We start from the raw sequence: 24,965 nt of genomic DNA on the forward strand, positions 1-24,965 counted from the left end.
ACAGTCGAGTAATGCGGATATGACGACTCTCGGTCTGCATGTCTTTCAACAGGGTACAGAGCGGCCACTACCGACCACGCGAAACACGCATTGTCTTTCGATTGCACATTAATCACGGCACGTTTATTCTTTATTCCTCGCGGCAATTCGATGCAACATCCCGCGTGCATGGGATTATGTTTATTAATGTTTACCGTTAAATTCAGTATTCGCGTAAGAGCCCAACCACTATCGCGTTCTTGGAACTCGTCGAGCATCGCCAACGTGACATCGATGACACTCTGCTGATACCACTCGCGCAAATTTGACGATCGATAAAGTTCATTGTTCCTCGTAGCGATATTTTTAATATTACGTTCATCATGATTATTAACATATTCACCATTAAATACGGTGTTTACCTTTACACTATCATGTTTCGCGATAGCGTCTGGCACTCGCTCAATCACCAAATCATTGGCGTCCTCCAAAAAATGTCGCGGCTCGATATAATCAATGTTAATAACAGCGCCAGTCACAATGCGATTCTTGAACGCGGTCTCGATCTCGCGCCATACGAGCGATTGCTTATCATCAGCGCCAGTGCTTGCATAATTGCCACCAACGTGCATGAAACGTCTTTCTAACTGCGCTTTTTCACCTTTGAGTCGCGCGATTCTTGACACAAGTGATTGTCTTTTTCCCACGGCGAGTCGAGGACGTTTGGCACTACAATGTTCTTCGAGCTGCGCGAGGTACTCGTCGCATCGTTGCAACCACTCGAAACATTCAGCTAAATTTGCAATCTGCGAGCATTGCTCGAGCAGTTCGCGTTCCACTCGCTCACTATTTTCCATTTTTTTCAGTTTTTAGTACGTATCACACGCTTTCTCGGAGCACTTGCATGTATTTTGATTGCGTTTAATGTGAACTTCAATATGATCAACCATTTTTTTAGAGAGTAACTATTACAACTGATTCGGTGTCCACATCGAGACTGACCGTATAATACATTCGTCAAACTTATAACCGAAACAGGAGTTTTGTTTAATCGATCGAAATATTAACGCTTCCCTCTTGCATCATCTAAATATTGTTTCAACGTGCAGCAGCCGAATTATCGGCGCTTATCTTTACTAAGAAAGATACCTTGCACGATTAGACATGCCACTGGGTGGCAACCGCACACGAAAAAGAGCTCATGTAAACAACTCTAAATAATATTTCAACGCGTTATTAGCACAGCTGAAAGAGCTGTTTAGCGCTTTTCTCTCTCTCTTGCATCCACCTTGACCAAAAAATTATTAGAGGATAGCGAGCGTTGGGGGGCGGCGGCGGCGGCGGCGGCGGCGGCGGCGGCGGCGGCGGCGGCGGCGGCGGCAGGCTCCGCGGAAATAGCCGCGCACATCCCTTCGCCATCGTATCGCTTATCCCCCTCGTGATGACAGACATTTCCGATTTCAAAGAACAGTCATACACACCTCCTCGCGGTGTGATTTATTATGTTTATGTAAACAGAGTGACAAGTACATGGTCCATGTTTACATTAAATGGTCAGTAGTTGCCTCCACGCGACACATTTCAAAGGTGTCGGTCCTCGAATCGTTATCTCTGTTTACATAAACATTGATTACGAAGAACTACCGGTTAGGTTCGTACACGTGTCCCCGATTTAATCCCCCCTCGCCCCGCCTCGGTCGCGTAACATCGTCTCCGGTTAGACCCCCCGTGAGACCCGAAATATTCTCCCCTTCCCTGCAAGCGGCACATTTCAAAGGTGTCAAATTTATTTAAACATCGGCCTAGAACATGGTCCTCGAATCGTTATCACTGTTTATATAAACATTGATTACGCAAAACTACCGGTTAGGTTTACACGTGTGACCCCGTTTTAAGCCCCCCTCCCCTCCCCACCCAGTTTGGTCAACCCGCGGGACCTTATCGCCGGTTAGGTCCCCCCGCGCGACCCGTAATATTCCCCCCTTCCCCGCACCCCCCTGAGATCCCTGGGTTAAAACCGGCTTATACATTCTACTCGCATATTTTTGGAAGAACAAACACTTATTCGTAGACTGTCAAACTTTAACAAACGGGCAATCGTAATTCTGATGTGGAAAGTACAAATAGTTACAGAAGATTGAGCGGGATACACAGTATTAAATTAAACCAAAATAAGAAATGGAAACGTTAGGCATAGGTAAACAGTTCGATATGTAACGGATCTAAACGTTCTGTATCTGTCTGTAAGTTTAGAGACTGTTTTCGTTTTTGAATATAGATCATTTCAGATATTAATCTTTTATTTAGCACTGTTTCTTTATCTAAAATCTCTACTCCATTCTAATCAAAATCATGGGAAAGGTTGATTCTCTTATCTGTGATGACCAAGTATTGAGTCATATTTCTTCTGATGTGATTTCTGTGCTCGGAGATTCTAGTATTCAGGAATCTGCTCGTCTGTCCCACATAAGAAGCATTGTAATCGATACAGTTTATTTTATATACAACGTTCGATTACGAGCTAGATGGAAGTTGGTCCTTTTGAGCTCTAATAAATTTATTTAGTTTATTTAAACTTGTGTAAAACATGCGAACACCGGAATCACACTTAAACAGATTTTTGAATTTTTCTGAGATGTTATTAATGTAAGGAATGGTAATAAACAGAGAAGTTTCCTCATTTGTCTCCTGTGTTGTCATTGTTGTAATTCTTTGGAGCATTTCAATAATTCAAATCTTTTCGATTTGAAAAAGTATATTAAATAAATAGTGGTAGAGTTCTATTAGAGTTATATTAGAGTACTATCCAATAGTTATTTCAAATTTATTGTGATATTCTTATAGATTCAAAAAGGATTTCTTTTTGAATCTGAAAAAGAACCTACAATTGATGATTTAAAAATGAAATTTTTTGAGAATTTAAAGAAAACTTTTAGAACAGAAATAGGTCGGAAAAAATTTATTTTGAAATTGGGAAATAACAAAGCCCTTGCGGAAAAAACTACAAGAATACGAAAAAAATACTAGTATAGATACTATTAATACTATATCAGTAATTTTTTCGTATTTTTATAATTTTTTTTCCGTAAGAGAGGATTTTTTTTTTAATTTTTCGTGTCTGTGTATGCACGTATAAATATATACACATTGTATCGCATTATCCTGGTACGCAATGCGCAAAATATTGATATGATGAAAACAATGATCATTTACTAAAACTTAAATTATTATATTAAGTAAAAAAGAGATCGTGAAATATGATACTATTAATGGGAGAATTATACGTACGACTCGTTGACATTTGCAAAAATCATTTTTCAGCTTAAATATCATCTGGGTATACAACATATAAATTATACACGATTTAGAGAGACAGAGAGAGAGAGAGAGAGAGAGAGAGAGAGAGTGACGCAATATGAGTCAGCGATATACACATATTCTTGCAGTCTCTGACAAAAGAAATACCAAATAAACAATTTTCATCAGAATTGTGCGGTATATTTGAAAATTATTTCTACATGAATTATTTACGTTACGTAATATGTATATAGTGAGAATTTTTTTTATTAGATATATATTAGGTGAATGCAAAAGTATTAATCATTTCTTCAAACTTTTATTTGTTTATCATATAATATAATGACTACAAATCAATTTGAACAATATTTTCCCTTATTTTCTATACCCTTCTGCCACCTTTTAGATAACTATCGGATTTCTTTGTGAAAAAAAATATCGGTTTAAGCAATGAATTTATCGAGCGACTTTTGTATTTATGCTACACCTTGAAAACAATGTCCTGCTAAGGAGTTGTTTAGAATAGGATAATTAGTCCAGTAGAATTACACTTAAAATATAAAAAAATTATAAGTGGGTATGTTACGATGAAATGCTTCGAAAGATCATCAAGAAAGAAATGTACATGTTTGAATCGTAATTTGTGTAGAAAATATACGAAAGAAATTCGAAACATTGCAAAAAGCAAGTTTTTTGCATGTACAATAAAATGTATTCACTGTATGGAAAAGTTCCACATAAAAATGTAGATATTTAAAATGTCTACAAAATGAGACATTAAACTTTAAGATCAGTTCATTAATTAAATTAAAAATATATATACGTAAAAAACAATTTTACTAAAATATAGATCTGAAAATAATTACTTTGAATTATTTAAAAAATTGTATTAGATATTTAACTTGATTGCTAAAATGTCAAAACTATTTGCAGCAACATTTTCAAACTTGAACATTCTACATAATTATTTTGATGGCTCGACATAAAATTATTCTGATTTGCATCTAACTAACTTTTTAGACGATAATTAGCGATAAAATTGTTCTTTCCGTATAAAGATCATTAAAAAATGCCTTTTTTTATTTGCTCTCTGTTTAGCGAGATTTGAACACAGGGCTTTAAAATTTTCGTAAAACGTAGCTTTCGTTTTAACAAAAGAAATCTACTTCTACTAAAGTTGAACTCAAAATGTTTATTAGTTTTTGCAATAAACTGTTAGTTTACTAAAATTTTGCCTGCAAAAACACTCTTCATCTTTGAGTAATTGCATAGTAAACTACAGAGCTGATGTTTCTTCTTTGCAAGAGTTTCACTATTACATACATTTTTTGTAATAAAACAAATTTTTGCAATTAAACTATTTTAAAATGGCTTCAAAAAGTATCTATTTTCCTTGTAAAAAAATAGAATAATTCTGTTAATACGCATCGTATCAAATAGTTATGTAAAGCATTAAATAGCTGCTATTTTTAATGAATTAAAAAAAATGAACCTTTGATATTTAAAACCACAATAATTATTTTTTTATTAAATTACTATGGCTCTAATTTTTACGATTAAAAACTGTGATTTAACCTGTGATTAAACTCTTATGAAGAGTTAAATTTATTGTTTTAAAAGTCTCGAATTTTTTATTGAAAAAATTCGTCTTATGACAGTGTGCATTGTCTCACAACTGTCTCGCTCTGTACTGAAATTTTTGCCGCTTCCCTCACTTTTAATGATTGGATTTGATTTTGCGCGTTCAAACATTAAATTTGCTTTATTTCAGCAACAACTTAGAAGCATCTTTCTTTTTAATCTGAGGTAGCTTGACGAAATATTAAGAAATCACGTAGCCAAATGTTTCATAAAGTGAATATAACCAAAAAAATTTTTACTTTATCGACTCTTGAATTCTTTTTGTTATAATAAAAAAACCACGTTTGAGTATAAAGCGCATGTTTGATTAACAAATATGAGCAACGTTTCTTTATTTAAATCTGTAAAATAGGTCCAATTTTTAGGATCCAAATATACGAAATTAAATTAAATCAATCATAATTGTATAGAACATACAAAACATGCTCACAGCTCCAATTTTAATTTATTCTTATTGTTAATTTATTTATTTTTTTAATTTACTCTGGTTTTGTGATATTTTGCAAGCACGTGGCACCCTCTTTTTTGCCAGAACCTGTTGTAAAGAACTGACAATTGCTGAGCTTGAGTCATGTTTATTATTTTCGAGCTTAACAACTCGCTTAAATTTAAAACATTTTCCTCACGAGAAAGATCTACGCTTTAATCAGCGACTTCTTTTCTTGTTATATCACTGTTTATTTATGCTGAAGATGGCTCCAAGGATAAGCCGAAACATCCAGCGATCAATAAAGTCTCATGTGAATACATTATTTATAATTATTACTTACTGCGCACCGTTGACCGCGCCTGACTCGTATTTACTTCCGCTATATTGAGAATATTTTAAATATTTATGTAATTATATAAATTTTTGTAATATTACGTATCGCTGTAAAAAATAATGCGATTAAGATGCATGCGCGAAAATTTTATCCGCTTAGCATCATAATGTGCAGGCACAGAGTTATTCTATTATTTACAATATATACGATAGAAAGAAATAAAATTTGAATGTATAAAAATTCTCAAAAATAGTCTAATTTCAAAACCGTTACATTAGAAAGGCCCCTTAATAATCAAATAATTTGTAATTTTAAAAATAAATATTTATACTTTTCTAAAGTTTCTTAATATTTATTTTATCTACATATCATTTTTAATGTTGACGCTGATTTGAATAAGTTCTTACATTTTACTCTGCATTGATAATTCTGTATCATGACAATCGTTTTAATTTATTTTTTTTAGAAATATTAACATAATGCTATCATAAATTATGAAAAAACCACGAAATTGATGAATAGTATAGTATAGCATTTGAAAATAAGAACCCTTTTTCCCTTAAAAGACTGTAAAGAATTTGTTGAAAAAAATAACACCTTAGACAGGATTCGAACGTGCCGAATTTCCAATACGGGTGTCTTAGCCAACTCGACCACTGAGGCTGTAGTGAAATTCCTCACAATCAACAAAGAATGAGAGACGTTTGCTTAGAAAGTGATTTAAAATAGAGAACTTTTAAATTTAGAGAACAAATTCTTTACATTCTTTCAGTGGAGAAAGAATTCTCACTTTTAAATGCAAATTAGCACCATTATTAAATTGATTTTATTATTAAATTGATTTTCAATTTAATAAACGTGATATTACTAACTCTTATTCAACTTAAAGCTGTGTTATGACCAAAAAATTTATTCGGCGCACAGTTTGGTGATATTGAAAAGGTATTTAAGATCACACGAATAAATTTCAGTATAAAGATCTAGCCATGTCCAATCAAAATTATGTTCTTCAAGAGAATAACGACCCAAAAACGGAATCATTTTAACTGCAAATGGAAAAGAGAAAATGACATTAAAATGTTAGATTGTCCATCACAATCATCGGATGCAAATTCAATCGAAAGTGTTCTGGGAATTAATGAAGATGAAGTAGCTGCGTGGAAAAAAAGTATATTCGGTAAAAAAATTTTAACAGATTTGATTGATTTGACTTTACTTTGAGAATATATTATAAAATTGGTAGAAAGTATTTCTTGGCGATGTAAAAAAATAATTGATAACGGCAGTAATTGGGCGACTTATTAATACAAAAGCGTTGTAGTATTAAGTGTGTGATACATATGTAATTTTTTTATTTTTTTTAAATAAATAATTTAAAAGTTATGTTGGTCTCGCTCTTACTAGACTGTAGGTTGTTAAGATACATATCTCTTTTTGACTATTTGATTTGTGATTGATTATAAAAATATCTTCCCGTTAATTTCTAATCACTTTCTATTTTTCAATAGAAAAAAACGGAAATGTACTTTTTTTCTTTCTCTCTTGTCTCGTATCTGTCTTTTTTTTTATTAATCTTAACGTTCTGCTATAGATTATAATTCACTGGCATTAATAAAATATAAGTAAATTTTCTAGAAAAGGATTATAGAAGGTTATATATCAATATGTCGATTTTTATCTTTAATATTTCTCAATATCTAAAGTTGCGCAAACATGTTTTTACCACTTTTTTCAACACATATGATATAACTGAATGTTTTGAATATAAAAAACTGCTAAAATTGTGAATAATCGACATTGACGTAATAAATCAACGATAAAAGACGCTCCAATCTTTATTATAAATACACGTTGTCTTCCGGATATATATCTCAGTCTGCTTTTATTCGTCGAACTTTACTGATCGTTTCGTGCGGTATTTTTGTTCAAAATAGGGATGAATATCTATTTATAAAATTTTGAATTTTGTACAACTATTTGCACAAACAAAATTCAACGATAGTGATAAAAAGATCTTTTTTTCCGGAATCATCTGATTCTTTTATCGTCTTGTTAAATATAGTTATATAGTTATATGTAGTTTTCATTAATTTCAGTGCTAAAATTGCCGTTTATCTCAGAAGGATAATTAAACGTACGCTATGACAAAATTCGTTATACATATAAAACAACATCACTCTTCTATAGTACAAAATTGATTTTATAATTGATATCGAAGTTTATCACTATCTTATAATAAGGAAGTAAAAGTGACTGTATTCTGTATTAAAATATCTCATTATGTCGCAACGGCAACTTGCGTTTATTTTATGTGCTTGCGTAAACTTTACCACGTTATTCTGCGTTTCTGCACAAATTCATACATGGAATAATAACAATGGCAACAACGAGAATAATTATATGTTACCCGCTTATACTGTTGCTTCAATAGCTTCGGGCCTTCTTAATTCGACATTATGTGAAAAGGAATTGCTGGATTTCCGAGACGCAGTTAATCAACGAATACTCTGGAGTTTAAGAGGTACTGATAAAATTCTTAACTATAATTGTTTAAGAAGGTATTACACCCATTTTTAAAAATGTGCTAATTTTCAGAGAAGAAACAATCACGGCTGAATAAGCACTTTTATTTATATTATACAGAATACAATATGAAGAATTATATTGCATTCACAGACATAAATAATATAAAAATTTTAAGATTTTAGCATTAATACTTACGTTACAATAATAATTTTTAAGTAATTATTAATACTGATAAAATCTTAAAATTTGTACATTACGCCTGCTAATTAATATAATTTTTCATTTATATTCTATTTAATGTAAGCTTTGATATCTTTATAAAAAATAGTTTTTACACTTTTAATTAAATTTTATTTATTTAATTAATCAAGTAAGAAATATGAAGTACTGGCCCAGCACTGGTTTTACAATTGGCCCAGTGTTGAGCCAGTACTGGCAAATTTTACTTTAATGCATCCCGCGCGGGCGTCACCTACGGTGCGACATTCTTTCGAGTTTCATCGCATACCGTAGATAACGCCCGTGTGGAATGCATTTAAGGTGTAACACCACCTTTGAGGCCCTAAAATGATACCTAAGTTTGGGAATTTATTGTCGGCAAATGAATAATTTTAAATAAAAAAAGCTTAGAGGGCTTTATTGTACATATATTGACGAGTAAAAAAATATTTTTTAATTTTTTTCCATGCACAAAATGGCGGCGTACTGGCCCATTTACGAAATCGTCTTTTCTTAAAGATGAATTTTTGCGTGCAAGTTTTCTGTGACATGGTTTATGTTGGAACCAAACAAAAAAAACCTTCATTATTTACATATTCAAAACTAAGGAAGTACGTAGGGATTTTTAAAAATATTAATTTTTATCAAAATGGCAACTATTTATAGAAAAAAGTGGATTTTTCACCGAAAAATTTGTTTAAAAAATGCTGATTACAAAAAGAGTTTTCAACATTTCGCAAAAAGCCTACGTACTTTCCTGTAGAATAGTTACAAGAAGATTGTGTTAAAATTTCAAGTCAATCGGATAAAAATTGTAAGAGTAACCTTGCACGCAAATTTGAAAAACTGTGTTTTGAGAAAAACGCGTTTAAAGTTTTGGTAACTGATTTTTTGTGTATAAAATTGAAAATTTTTAATTTATCTCTAATCTGCGATGCCTGCCCTATAAAGCGGTCCTTCCTCAAGTTCAGCACCCTTATTATATTTCTTTCGTGTTGCTAATAATGATATTCTGGTCTCTTTTGCTTCTTGGGTGAGACTGCGCTCGGCAAGTACGACGCGCCACACATCCAATTTTTGGCAATAATAATGACAAGTAATGCCTACCATGAGGTTTTAGACTTGCAAAATTTTTATTAGACTGTTATAGCCATCATTATAATAACAAACAGCCAAGTTTGTTGCATAAACACAGAAAAACTAATGGCGTTGCATAAACATAGAAACAGACGTTTTCAAAACTATTTACTGATATAGTACAAGTAATAACATCTATATTGTGTTAGTCAAAGGTCTATTTTTGGTACATAAATAAGGCCCAAATAACTACGAAGCATAGAAAAGACGGGGCCGCTCCAAATCGCTTGCAGCTGCTCGGTAGGCGCATAGAGACGATTTATTTAATCAGCTCAAACACTATAATACAGTTTGAATTTTGTTCTAAAACTACTTACAGCATATTTTTATAAGTATAAACTAATGATTTAAGCAAAAAAAAATTGATATTTTTAAATCCCAAAGGTGTTACCCCTTAATACATTGTAGTACAGATCAAAATAAAGCACACGTATATTTTATACGTACCCAATCTCACTTTTAGAGGGTAAACCCCTTTGAAAAAAATCGGTTTTTTTCTTTCGAAGCGTGTATCGTTGAAGTTATAAGAGATAAAGAAAAATGTTCTGAATAAAAGTTGAATGGCTCAAAGAGTACTTTACAACAATAATTTAAAAAAAAGTTTTTTTTAATTATTTTTTATACTTTCGTTACCACTTCACATTTGTTTCTAAAAATTTTCAAATATTTTAATGCCAGAATTAAAGCTTATTTTTATACGAATCCAGCTATATATAACAAAGTGTCTTTCCGATGTACCATTCTCGAAAAATAATAATAAACTATATATGCACGCTATACGTACCTGTTCGTGCGCTCGATTTTTCCGCGTTGAAACGGATTTGTTTCATACGTATCGCTAATCGCGTATTACGCGAAAAAGCTTTAAAGATAAATCAGTATAGTTAAATAAATATTAAAATAAGTTTTTTTTTAATAATAATAGTAATAATAATTGAAATATTAAAATAATAATGAGTTTCTTGTACTCGACTGCTAAAATCAGTCAAATATTGTTGACGATGTCAAAGTATGTACCTAATACTTTGTACAATTAAAAACGAGTTATGAATAGATAAATTATTATTTTTGCAAAATATTGTTTATTTAATTTTGATTGTAGAACAGTTGATTACAATGGTCAATGTATTTTATTGACGAATGTTGAGAAACCCGAAAATTTAGTAAACTTAAAAATATTGTGTAAAAGTAGAATAGTTCACAAAATTATTTTTTGTCCGTACCAAATTATAGCTATAGGGGATAAAACCTCTCCTTGAAAAAACATGTATATTTGCCATGGTAAATGTACTTTACTGACGAATGTTGAGCAACTCAAAAATTCAATAAACTTAAACATATTATGTTCAAGTAGAATAGTTCACAAAATTACTTTTTGTTCGTACCAAATTACAGCTATAGGGGGTGAAATCACTCATGTACATTTTCTTCAAGGAGTGATTTCATTCATTGACCATTGCAATTAACTGTTCTATAGTCAAAATTAAATAGACAAATTAAATAAACAATATTTTGCAAAAATAATAATTTATCTAAATAATGTTTTATCTAAATAAAACAGCAAATACGAGTCAGGCGCGGTAAATAGTGCGCGTAAGAGAGTCTCAAATAATTGAATAATCACATGTAAAATTTTCTTAATTTAATACAACTTAATATTTTATATAAGCATAACTCGTTTTTCATTGTTCAAAGTATTAGGTACATATTTTGTTCGCCAACAATATTTGACTGATTTTGGCAGTTGTGTTCAAAAAACTCATTATTATTTTATTATTTTAATTATTATTACTATTATTATTTTTAAAAAACTCTTATTTTAATATTCATTGTACTATACTGATTTGTCTTTAAAGCTCTTTCGCGTAATACGCGAATAGCGATACGTATAAGACGAATTAGTTCCAATGCGAAAAAATCGAGCGCACGAACAAGTACGTATAGCGTGCATATATAAGGAGTTTGTTATTATTTTTCAAGAATGGTACATCGGAAAGACACTTTGTTATATATGACTGGATTTGTATAAAGATAAGCTTTAATTCTGCCATTAAAATATTTGAAAATTTTTAGAAACAAATGTGAAGTGGTGGCGAAAGTATAAAAAAATAATTAAAAAAAATTTTTTTTTAATTATTATTGTAAAGTACTTTTTGAGCTATTCAATTTTTATTCAGAACATTTTTCTCTATCTTTTATAGTTTCGACAATGCACATTTCGAAAGAAAAAAAAATAATTTTTTTCAAAGGGGTGTTTCACCCCCTAAAAGTACATTAAAACACTATAAAAAAATACGTGTCCTTTCTTTTGATCTGTACTACAACGTATTAAACACTTGCCAAAATTGAAAGGAGACATTTCCATAGTACACGGACGGGTGCGCGTATCATGCGTTATGGGGTGGTTTTTAATTATTTTTGGAAAATAGAAATATCGCATCATAACTTTATCAAATACTGTTAAATTTGTAACAAAATAAACTTTATTTTGCTTATAAAGAAAAATAAAAATTTTAAAAAAAGTAGGTAAGTAATGGGGGAAAGTATGAAAAAAATTAAAAAAACTTCTTTTCTTTTTGCTGTTATAAAGTACTCTTTGAGCCATTCAACTTCTATTTAGAACATTTTTCTCTATTTTTTATAGTTTTTATGATATACGCTTCGAAAGAATAAAACCGATTTTTTTTAAAGGGGTGTTTCATCACCTTAAATTAAAATTGGGCATAAACAAAAAATATTTCTGTGTTATGGATGAACTTCTCTATATGTACACAAAATTTCAGAATTTTTTGAATTTTCTGGTTCGCAAACTTTCCTTGTGAGCTAATCGTACACTTGTGATATCGTTAATAAAAAGTTATATTTGTAGTAAAGCTGATTTGAATAGGAAAAAATTTACCTAATAAGTATTGCGCGAACATTCTTACTAGCCGGTAGCCCTTTGATTATTTAGACTTAAATATTTTAAAAATAAACTATATTAACTATATAAATAATTAAAACCTGTTCCAGACTAATATAGTCAAAAAAACAACAATTGGAAATAGTACCGGAGCATGAAAAAACATTATTGACGTAAAAAGCACGCTTGCAAAAATAAATTTTGCAACTAATTGTTATAAACAAATTACTAAAAATTGACTGTAGAAAAAAACTGATTACTTCAATCGATTCTGCGGGAAAAATGACTCAAAAAACATGCATTATAAAATTAGTTGCAAAACTTATTTTTGCAACAATTTTTTAGTAATTTTTCCAGTAGAATCGATTGGCGCAATCAGGCGTTTTAGAGTAAATTTTTAATAATTTGTTTATACCAATTGTTTGCAAAATTGAGTTTCGAAAAGTTCTTTTTACATCAGTAATGTTTTTTCATGCTTTGGTCCTATTTCCAATTCCAATTTTTTTTACTATTTTTGTTAGTTAGACTATGGCCAGGAACGGGTTTTAATTATTTATATATGCGAGCAGATGCAGATAGAAATGTGGACGAATACATGCGGATAGATACGAATAGGATTCTTGTATGTAATCGTGGACCTGTGCAGATAGAAATTGCGGCGTACAGAATGCAAATAGAAACAGACAGAATTAACCTATGCATAAAGAAATTGATTGGTCCAATAATCAAGCAAATGCATAAGAAAATGCATCAATCACTTTCTTTATGCATATGTTATTTACGCATACAATTATGCAAGTTTGTCTGAATAGGCCCTTAATAAATTCATGAAGAATGAAACCACAATTTAAAAATATGTAAAACAGCACGGTTTGCTTAATATGTGCTGCCAGCGTAACCTCAGATTCTGTTAGCACGAGGTGATCGATTTGTGTTAACAATCTGCCGTCAGATTGTGTTGTGCAGGTCTTGTTCTAATTCTGTCACCTATCTGACATTAAGTGCTGGCAACACGGCGTATTCGCGTGGTGCTGCCAGTCTGCTGTCAGGTTGTTGCGTAGATCCTGCTCGTTTTTTGCCACAAATCTGACGTCAGGTCTTGTCAGCACGCGATGCTCGATTTTTGCTGCTAGTCAGACGTCAGATTGTGTTGCGCAGGTTATGTTTGATTTCTGCCGCCAATCTGACAACAGTCCTGTCAACAACATGTGCTCGATTTCTGCTGGAATTAAATGCCAACAGTTTCTGTCCTATTTCTGACAGCAGTTTGCCAACACCGCAGATATTGCAGAGTGTATGAAATCTATTGCCTTTCTAGCAACAGAAATTGATAGCAGACTTTCCGAATAATCTGTTTGTTCACGTTTGAGGCATGTATTATATATTCCTTATTTTATATTTAAAATGAGTTTTTGAAATCTATTTTACATTTCTTATTAAGTAAATCGTACTAGTTATTTTTCCTGGGTGTAATACATTCTTAATATTTGTTTATATGTAAAATTCAATGATTACACTGAAAAAATTGTGTATTTCCAGACAGCATACAATATTTATAAAATATTACAAAATATTTATAAAATACTTAGTCTATATTTAACACTTACTAGCCATCGTAATTTTTTTGTTTCTCATTAGCTAGTGGGATCACTCGTCTTTTACAATTTTATTAAAGGGTATACCGTACTTGGGATAATGTGATGATTTTCAACTGTAATTTTACTTTGTTTCAATCTTCTAATATACGATTGAAAAGCAAAAATAGCAGTAACAATTAGTGAAACTATGTAATTTCAAATAAATATGTGACAGTTACAGCAAATGCAGGGTAATTTTGGAACAATCATAACTTTCTTAACAATTATCATAGAGAATTGATTCAAAAAAGAAATTAAAGTTAAAAAATCATATTTTTATAAAAAAATATTCCGTTGATTTGGAATCATAGTTTAATGTTAATTTTGTAACATAAATAATGCTTTTATGATATAGAATTAGCGGATAATAGAGGATTTTCAAAAAATATAGCTTCAATTTTGTGAGTTTAATGAATTTTAATAAGAGTTTAGTGTTGAAAAGTAAAAATTACATCTTTATATTTACATAATTTTTAAAACTAATATATATATTTCTATAATAACATAAAAATCACAAATATTTTCATTAATATTAGGTGCGCAATTAAGTTCTCGCTGTTTTTTTTTTATGAAAATGCAACTTTATTGTGAAAAAATGGTTACAAATGAATCATTCAAAGTATTGCCCATCGCTAGTTACAACTTTTGTCCATCTTTCTGGCAGAGCTCGAATACCGTTACAATAAAAGTGTTTGTCTTTTGAGGCTATCCACGAATTAAGTCATTTTTTGATGTCTTCATATGAGCGGAACTACTGATCAGCCAGACCATGTGCCATTGAACGGAACAAGTAATATCTGGGGAATATGGCGGGTGGGGTAGGATTTCCCATTTGAACGTTTTCACGTAGGTTTTAACGAGTTTGGCAACATGAGGCCAAGCGTTGTCATGCAGTAGAATCACTTTGTCGTGCCTCTGCTCGTATTGTGGCCGTTTATTGCGCAGTGCTCGGCTCAGTCGCATCAATTGAAGTCGATATCGTTCCCCAGTAATGGTTTCGTTCGGTTTCAACAGTTTATAATAAATAACACCGACCTGATCCCACAGCATAACCTTCGCAGCGTGGATATTCGGCCGAGCCGACAACGTAGAAGCATGACCGGGCAGTCCCCATGACTTTCTTTTCTTTAGATTGCCGTAATGAATCCATTTTTCATCACCCGTCACAATGCGATGAAGAAAACCTTTTCTTTTTTTGTCGCTGGAGCAGTTGTTCACAGGTGAAAAAACGACGCTCAACGTCCCTTGGCTTCAAATCATAAGAAACCCAAGTTCCTTGCTTTTGAATCGTTCCCAACGCATGCAATCGCTTGGAAATAGCTTGGCGGGTAACTCCTAATGCTGAAGCAAGCTGTTCTTGCGTTTGGCACGGATCCTCATCGAGCAATGCCTCCAATTCAGCGTCTTCGAATGTTTTTGGCCTTCCTTCACGCGGACAGTCGTCAACATCAAAATCACTGTCTTTGAAGCGACGGAACCAATCACGACACGTTGTGTTACTTAGAGCAACATCTCCGTAAACTTTTTGGAGTTCTCGATGCGCTTCAGCCGCCGTTTTCTTCGAATGAAATAAGAAAATCAACACTTCCCGCAAATGACGATTATTTGGCACAAAATCAGACATTTTCACACAATCAAAAGTATATGACGCCAAAACAAAATCACTAACATATCAACGGTTTGTTTACCATATGTCTAATTGTAAGCTTGGTTCATGACGTTTTGGATATGTTTAAATCGACTAGCACTTACTGCTGGAGCCATCTATTGGCAAACAGCGAGAACTTAGTTGCGCACCTAATAGAAAATTAAAAACTACAAATATCGTGCAAATATATTGATAAAATGAAATATGTATTATAAGAAATATAAGAGTTACTGACTTCTACTTTTAGCATCTTCACCCGCTAAGCTGATCAGTCGTGCACTGTGAATTTTTCACATTGATCTAACTGAATGAATTGAAATAACAGCCATTAAAAAGTGTCACTGCGGCGTTATATTCCCCAACAAAGTTTTTCTTTAAATGGGATATAGGCTCGTGTAGCTCGTATTGTACCGGTGTACGTAACGCGGAAAATTTTACTTGAACGCGAATGACCCTATAATGGCTAGTAAGGAATAATAATATTTATGTTAAATAAAAATTTTCTGTATTTTTTCTTTATGTATATAAAATTTATATAAAATATTTATATAATAAGTATTTAAAAAATACGTAACACAATAAATATTTATGAAAATGTATCATAAAAATTTAACGTGTGCTGTCTGGGTTATTAGATATATAGCCAATATATAGCCAATATATATTTATTTTGGTAAATATATTAAGGAAATATAAAATTTTTAAAGTAATTATTTTACACTTGGTAATATTTATTTACATTAAAAATAATATTATAATAAATAAATTTACTTAATATTACAAAATATATTTTCAGTGCAATTAATGAGAAATATATTTAATATTTTTTTCGTAAATAAGTTTTCATAAATAACATTAATTTATTTTTTATTTTTATAGTTTTAGATTCTAGCGGCAAATTTCCATCAGGTTTTCTAGTTGGAAACACTTATTGGCTAGGCAGTCAGAGCCAATGCTTTGATACAATGAGCACTGATCCTCTGCAAATTTCAGAGCGGCTTTTATTAAACAACACAAATTATCGTAATCCACAAAAAGAGTTTCCGCCCTTCAAAGTAAATTACTTCGCTGCCCATTTTAAACACAATAATACTCTTCAGTATCACGTAAATATACCAAACGAAGTAAGTTTATATATATACATTTTTATCTTTGATTGATACCTTTGATTTACCTTTGTCACATAGATTTGTGCAGATTACGGACAGTATCACAATAATGTTATACAAAATTCTATACACTGTATTATTAGGTATTGATGCAAATGACAAATATTTATTATGGTTGAAACTAACGGATTGATACTAGAATTTCAACGAATATTTGGCGAGTTGCACCAAATATTTGGCAATTATTCGATATTCTTTATCTTCTTTTTCGATCATTTTTTTGTCAATATTTTTTTTTATTGCTTGATATTCTTTTATATTTACATGTTTTTATTTATGTAAAATATTTACTAAATATTCACCTATTCGGTTTATCATTACCAAATATTCGGTATTCGTTAAGTAGTGTATATCACTATTTGCTGCATCTCTATTTCCTATTTTTACTTTTAAAATTATTATTATTTTTATTTTTATTATTATTTTTATTTTGTTTTTTAATAAACGTTGCCAAATAGGAAGATATCGAATAGTTACCAAAAAATCGTTGCAACTCTAGTTGATACATACGTCGATAAAGGCCCAATTAACACAGTTACACGTTGACTGTATAATAACTATAAGTTTCAATATACTTTATACAACATGAAAGTTGTAACAATATTGTAGTTATATTATAATTTCGTCTTTTTTAAAAAGCAGGCTTCTTGCACTCATCTCTACCTTCAATGTAAAAATTTCACTTCTTTAATGTCTGAGATCCGTTAAAGACACTGGTAGTAACTTATAGCGTTTTCGACTGCGGTCCAATTAGACGATCGTCCGTTCTAATTAAACGATTGCTGCAAATGGCGACGAACTTGGGTTAAAACTCACTGCAGTCAAAAACGCTATTGGTCCACCAGTCTCTTGTTGCAATATTCAATCTTTAATTTCTTGTCACGGTGACATTTTTTGAACACTAAGAGCATTTTATGGTGCTTTCTACGATATATGATTTGTAAATAACAAGTGTGTCAAATAAATAAATTGAGATGTTTTTTGCAGTTTATTGATGATTGTAAATAGAGGAGAAGAGGTTATATATGTCGACAATATGGCTACCCCTATTATTTTCGTTATTAGGTGACGTATTCTAACAATTGCTTATGGAGTTATTCGCTTAGTAGTCCGCCGTTTTTTCGTGATACTAATATATGTGATGCCAATACATAATGACTGACAATTGTTATAAGACATTTTTACTTTTGAGCACTTCTAAACTTTTTCAAGGTACACTTTTAACCTTTAATTACATACACTTTCTTATTATTCTTAAACTTGAATGTATTATCATACAAAAGTACATACACTCGAGTGTTTTTTTGTTATTTAACTTTTTATTTGGCCGTATACATTTCGAGTTATACAAAGTTAAAATAATAACATGGAATTTTATTAATATGGTTTTTTAAGCTAAATTTTTATCGAAATACTTCTTCGATAAATTGATTGTTATTCTAAAGAGCGGTATTTAGAACCCTTGTAGAAAAATACTACTGAACACTACTAGTGCGCAGTAGTATTTTGAGGCACTTCTGCAGCACTACACTACTGCACTACAACACTACTATACTATTGCTACTGTAGTGCAGAGGAGTGCAGTAGTTTTCAGTAGTGTTAACAATAAGTAGTGTTAAGATCTGTAGCTCTTATTATTTTGTTTTGTTATAAGTTGTTTTTAATACATATTCAAAAAAAGTTATGTATATATAATTGCGATTCTTATGTAACAAACCGCCTTTCCGCGCCCCCCTCGGACCGTCCACCGTTCCAGGCTATCCGGTCGAACAACCGCCGGACAGCGAGAAACCGGCGCACAGCGCCAATATGATTGTAAAATCCGCGTAGCGCGCGTATACCCATCCGCGCGTCGAAAGATCTCCGCGCGCACGCGCACGACCAGAGTTGCGGCCGCTGGACCGATCTCGAGCGGCAGGGATTCTCCCTCCGATACCGTACCGTTCCATGCCCCCGCACCGTCCCTGCCCTCAAGACCCGACTATATAAGCGCCGCCGCTCCTATAGTCGAGGCTTCTTTTCCGTCCGCCTTCCGTCCGAGAAAGAAGTGTAGCCTGAGCGCTTAGTGGAGTTAAGCGAACTTAGCTTCAGTCAAGTGATCTTGACATGAGCCATCCGCTTCCTAGACCGCCGGTTCACGGGCCCAAGTCCATCTTGGGCTTCACCAGGAGATCCTGGTAGTCGGCACTTTCCCGATCCGCCGTCCTGTCCCGGTATCGACTCACGACTCGGGGTGTGGAGTTCCGCGTCTCCACCAAGTGATCTTGGCGTGAGTCGATTGCCACCGCCGCATAACATCGCGGTACTAACCGCAGCGCGTCGCGATCGAATTTAAAAGTACAGCTGTACCGTGCACGCGACGTCTCCGGCCGTGGCCGCGGCCTTCGGCAAGGCCACGGCACCAGCGCATCAATAGAGATTCCGAATTCCGAGAATCTTGGCACGGAATCTCGTGCCTGTAAATAAACACCGCCTGTAGATACCGTGTTTAAATCTGGCCGTTCCGACTATTGCGTCATACGTTCCGTTTTTCCGCGCGTTCTGATTCTCCGTTTGTCCGTCCGCGCGAGCGTCATCATTATTCGTCCGTCCGCGCGCCGCGTCCAGAACGCTACGATATTGCACAGCACCGAAAAGAACGAAATAAAGTTTATTTTATTTACCAACCATCCACGTCTAGTTCTCTTGGCGACCTCACCCGCGTCCTCGCCCGCCGAACGCACGCCGCCCCGTGCGCGGAAAAGCCAGGTCGTTACACTTATCACTCGAACACATTTTATTCAACAATACATTCACATGTAAAATAATAAAACTTTATATGACTACATTTTAATATAATCCTAGCAAATATCTTATTATTCATCTATGCAAGTTTACATAAAGTTTGTTATCACAATGATATACAAACTAATCAACCCAACTAACAAGACAAAAACATAATTATTTTCAAATCGGTTGTACTGTATTGTATCAGTTGTAGGGGAAGACGGAGTAGGTTGCAACATTTTTTACATTTCCATTTCTTATAATTTTATTTTTCATAGTAGAACAAAAACAAAAGTACGTAACATAGTCTACACTTGTGACTAGAAAAATATTTTGTATTGCACCCAAAAGCATCTTTCTCGTCAGAAGAAGTACCAATTCTAGAAGTCGAACCTCTGCTTTGTTTTGCAATCGGTCCTCATCTGTTCCAATATTTTAGTTTTTGGCTTCAGGTTCTTGGGAAGTGTAGTTTCTTTTATTGCCTTATTACTTTTCTTTTCTGCAGCAGCAGTTTTCTTTAGTTATTCCTCTTCTATAACTCTTTTTTCAGGTGTGTCCATCAGTATTGCTGATTTCCGTTGTCTTCGCCTGGTTACAGTTTTTTGTCGTGGTGGTGCTTTAGGAAGAGGTCAAATGGTTTCTGAAATGAATCTTACACGTTTAGAAGCGTTACTTTATGTTAACCCAGCCGTAGATCCAGGCTCTACATCTGTATCATCTTGAATGAAGTTGCTAGGTCCAGGTTCATTATAATCTATAGTGACTACGTTCTCTTCAGCTTGCTTACTCAATGAGACTTGTTGCGGTTTTTTGTTGGTAACACTGACAAATTGCGGTCGTTCTGTGACGGAAGCTGGGCCACTGTCATCATCGGTAAATATTTGCAGATTGAAAGGTGTAATCATATTTTTTTTAAAGCCAGATCTAATGTTTGATAGTCATAGACAATAGGAAAGCCTGTTTGACGATTTCAGGGAAATCATAAATAGTTATAGTCTTTCCAGGGTGTGTTTTCAACCACGAGTTAATCCTTATTTTACAGCTCCTCTTGAATAGTCCGTACACCGAAACATCTAACGGTTGCAGGCGGTGTGAACAGTGCGGAGAGAATGAAAGGAAAATCACTCCATTCGTTTTGCACAGGTTAATACCTTCACAGCTGATGTGAGACGAATGGTTGTCTAACAACGACTGAATTTTCCAGTGTGAAATGAGTGTGAGATATAAAATGGTTTAGAAATACAATGAAAGTTTCTTCTGTCTGCCAGCTCGACTTGTTGCCTACTCCAATGCATCTTGCAGGTCCGTCTCAAATAAAGTGATCTTTAAATCTCATTTTTAGGAAGATGAACATGGGCGGAATGGCATTTCCAACAGCACTTACAGCCACAGACACCGTAATCATTTCCCCTCTCTCTGCTGACGTCACTAAACCAACTTGTGTTCTTTCCTTTGGCGTAACAATTTTTCGAGGTTTAAGAACCATAGCTACACCGGTCTCGTCTATGTTAAAAATTTGACGGTAAAATATAATTTCTAGAGAACACTGTTAACAATTTGTCGAAAAAGGCAGTTATGTTCTGCTTATTAAATGAGGTACATCTTGCCAAGCTTGTTGCTTCAGGTTGTCTAATTGAGAGATCAGCATTGCGTTTCATAAAAGCTGAAAACCAATCTGAGCCTGCCGATTTATTTTCCTTCCAAGTGTCCAGAGTATTTATATTAAAAAACATGATACACTCATAGGCAAACTTCCGAACTTTGTTTGGAGAAAGACCAAAAATAATATCGCTGGAGTGCTTAAAATATTCGGCTAACTGTCTCTTTGGAGTGTTTCTCTGAAAACATTTGTTGCCAACCGGACGCTGCATAACCTGTAAGACGTTTCGGACTATTGGGATATTTCTTCTTTTTAGCAATGTACCGAGACAGAGTTGAATAATAAATATTAAATTGTTTTGCTATTTACCTCACAGAATATTATTTTGAATCAGGATTGTCAATTACAAGTTGAGCAGCTCGTTCAATTACATCGGATGTCGTACCTCTCCTGTCAGTTTTTCTTATATAATTTTGCGGCACAAAGGCCTTTAAAAAAAGAAACATAATAAAAACGCTTTTTGATATGCTACAAGTACTAACTATTATAAATTAAACAGTTTTTATATCTGGTAGGGCAGGTTGCAACAGCTGTTGCAATCTAACTCAAACTACTTTTCCTATTTATAACTTTAATTTCATCAGACTCGCTAATATCAAATCATATTTGTACCCAATTGTTTTACGACTAACCTACAACCAACTAAGTAGCCATATTATTTTACATTTACAAAAAAATCCTGGAGCGTAAAAAGAGATTACGTAAAACCAAAGAAAATTACTTGCACTTCATAAAAATTGACAAACAATGGTACCTGTATACAAAGACCGGTCGTCACCAGGTATTCATCATATTTAAACGTATGAAAACATGGCCTCAGTACAATTTCTGTCTCTATAGCGCGATTATAGCCGCTATGGCGCGCATTTTAAACGCTGTGTTGCAACCTACCCCGTCTTCTCCTATTATGTTTTACTGGAAAATTTAGATTCACAATTTAATTGAAAAATTAAAAAATATAATTCAATTAAACTCTATAGAGCTCATCATTGTACTATACAACTGATTTGAAAGGTATTGTTTTACTAAAAAATGCAGGTTCAAAAACACAATTCAATCTTATTAGACCAAACAGAGCTTTCTAATAATTTTAATTGGACATTTTCAGCAAGGAAGGAAGAATGATATATAACATCTTTATAAATGTTTAAATCATATGCGGATTAATAGAAACGATTAAAATACGACTAATATTTATAAAACAAATATAGTAATATTCAAAATTCGATTTATGTAATTTTAACAATACTTTTATTGGATACACGGGGAAACTTACCCTATACCTGTCAATATGATAAATCATTTACTGACCTTTGATGAAGATTAACTGCTCTTGCATATTGAACACTTGTAAAACTAAATACTACAAAAAACTATTTAAAATTATGTGATTACTGAGTGAGAATGCGAAATCAGACTTGCATCAGCGCGGCATCCTAAATTCCAATATGACGAGGTTAATAACAAGAGCTTACTGTAGTACAATGTAGTAAGTTGACCCTATCATTGTAATAAGTTGGCCTTCGTAATATTCGTATTACAATAACCATACGCATGTGGTCCATCGAATGTAATATTTTCGTGCGGGATTACAATTCCAAGCTCGTGCATCTTTATCATATGAAAAGTGCAATAGTGTTCAGTTCAGTAGTGTAGTGATGCAATAGTGCCGTAGTAACTAGTACTTCAAAATCCTACTGTGCACTATTAGTGCTTAATAGTATTTTTCTACAAGGAAAACATTAGAGACATTATTTTATGCTTGTTGTTTAATATTAAACAGAAGTAAAATGATATTTTTTAATGAAATTTTTAATAGTATTTCTAAAGCTTTTGAACGCAGGAAAGTTGTAAATCAAAAAAATTCTAAACAATGGAAAATTAAAATTTATAAGCTCCTATTAATTAACAAATAAGAGCTTACGACAGGAATTAGCCGGGACAGAATAACGGAGTGATATCAATCAAAAGCAGTTTTGAGACGTATGTAAGTCACTTTTACTATCACATTCACGCACTGCGTGGTACATATATCGTTCTCTATCTATGCGCACGGAAATTCAGTTCACAGCCCGCCGATATCTTGCAGTGTTTTAACTGTCCATTGCTAACTAAGCACTTGCGCTGCTTCGCTGTCCATCGCTACGGCAATCAAAGATCTCGGCCTTATGCCTCGCTTCCGTTTATCACGTTCGCACACAACTTTTTCACCGATCCACTTGAATTTACCAATATGACTTTTCATAATGACTCCGAATTTGCAAGTGATCTACTGGTTACTCGGATTTCACCAATAGGTGAGCATTGGCGCGCATGTTGCCTAATTGCTCCAAAAATCATACATACCGCGCCATCACACGGTGTCCTCACACACACCACACACACACACGCGCGCGCGCGCGCGCACACGCACACGCACACACACTTAAATCTAAGTATACTACAAGTATAATACTTATGTTACTAGTAGGCAGGCGCCTACAAATTATATAATTTTGTAACAAGGTACTGTGTTTCTTTTAAACTAAACTAATTTTTTTTAATTATTTTTATGGATAGCCATATTACAACCACTTTTTTTCTTCCACCAATTATGCAGTGCATTAGATTTTTATAAATCAATCAACGTCCTAAATAATAAATATTTCATTACTTTGAGTCTAGAATCTGTCAGACAACACTCTGACGAATGTAATCTTTCAAGTTTTAATAGAATATATTAATTATAAATAAAGTTATTCAATAAAATGAAAATAGGTGCCATATTACCCTCTTCTCCTCTACTTATTAAAATAACTATAGAAAACACCATGCTCTGACGAAAAATTTTCTTAGAATTTTTTTATAATTTTATAATAACTTCCTCAAACTTTTTATACAAAATTGTTTATACTTCTTTTGTACTTTAAATTTTTAAATCAGAACATTTTTCAGAAATACTCAGAAAATTTACATCTTTTTTAAAACTTTTTATATATGTTTTATATTATGAAATAACCTAAAATTTCTAAAATTTTTTGTTCTATAATTTTTTTATACGAATCTGAACTTTTCAGAAAATCTACATTTTTTCAGAACTTTTCATATATGTTAATTATAAAATAACCTAAGCTTTCTAAAACTTTGTTTATAATTTTTTATGAAATGTTATAAAATCTAAAAATGATAAATTAAACTCATTGTTAAACTTGAAGCAGTTTAAGTTGTTTTGTTACAAATCTCATTAAATTCTCGTTCCAGCAATTTATCTGTGAACACAAATAATAGTTAAGAAATCAATAAAATGCTTTATTTTACAAAAATTAAAAATGCGCTTGATTTTTCACATGTATTTCCCAAAAATAAATTAATTTTCCCTTTTTAAAAACGTTCATGCAACTACAAGATCATGCATATATTTGTATTAATTTTTTTCACGCTAAGTATAATTGTACAACGTGAGTTTTTAACGAAACACTCGCTTTTCAATGTACGAATATTTCTCTGTCATGCTAAAACATACAATAAAGATGTATTCGGGAAAATGTTATTTTAGCACTATTTTTATCATTCTGTCCTTGTTTTACATCTAATAAACGATAAAAATAGAAAATACAAATAACGCTAATAGCGGTCTCTCC

The 24,965-nt window shown here is 32.8% G+C and overlaps 1 protein-coding gene across 1 annotated transcript; it reads left to right on the forward strand.

Annotated features, from left to right (window-relative positions):
• The first annotated feature begins 7,441 nt into the window (after nt 1–7,441).
• Nucleotides 7,442–20,307, forward strand: LOC120357505. Its single transcript, XM_039448019.1, has 3 exons — nt 7,442–8,202; nt 16,630–16,874; nt 20,236–20,307. The coding sequence occupies exons 1-3, from the start codon at nt 7,962–7,964 to the stop codon at nt 20,305–20,307; spliced, it is 558 nt and encodes a 185-aa protein (XP_039303953.1). The 5' UTR covers nt 7,442–7,961.
• Nucleotides 20,308–24,965: the final 4,658 nt, after the last annotated feature.

This window comes from Solenopsis invicta, chromosome 4, assembly GCF_016802725.1.
Source record: "Solenopsis invicta isolate M01_SB chromosome 4, UNIL_Sinv_3.0, whole genome shotgun sequence".
Classification (NCBI taxonomy): domain Eukaryota; kingdom Metazoa; phylum Arthropoda; class Insecta; order Hymenoptera; family Formicidae; genus Solenopsis; species Solenopsis invicta.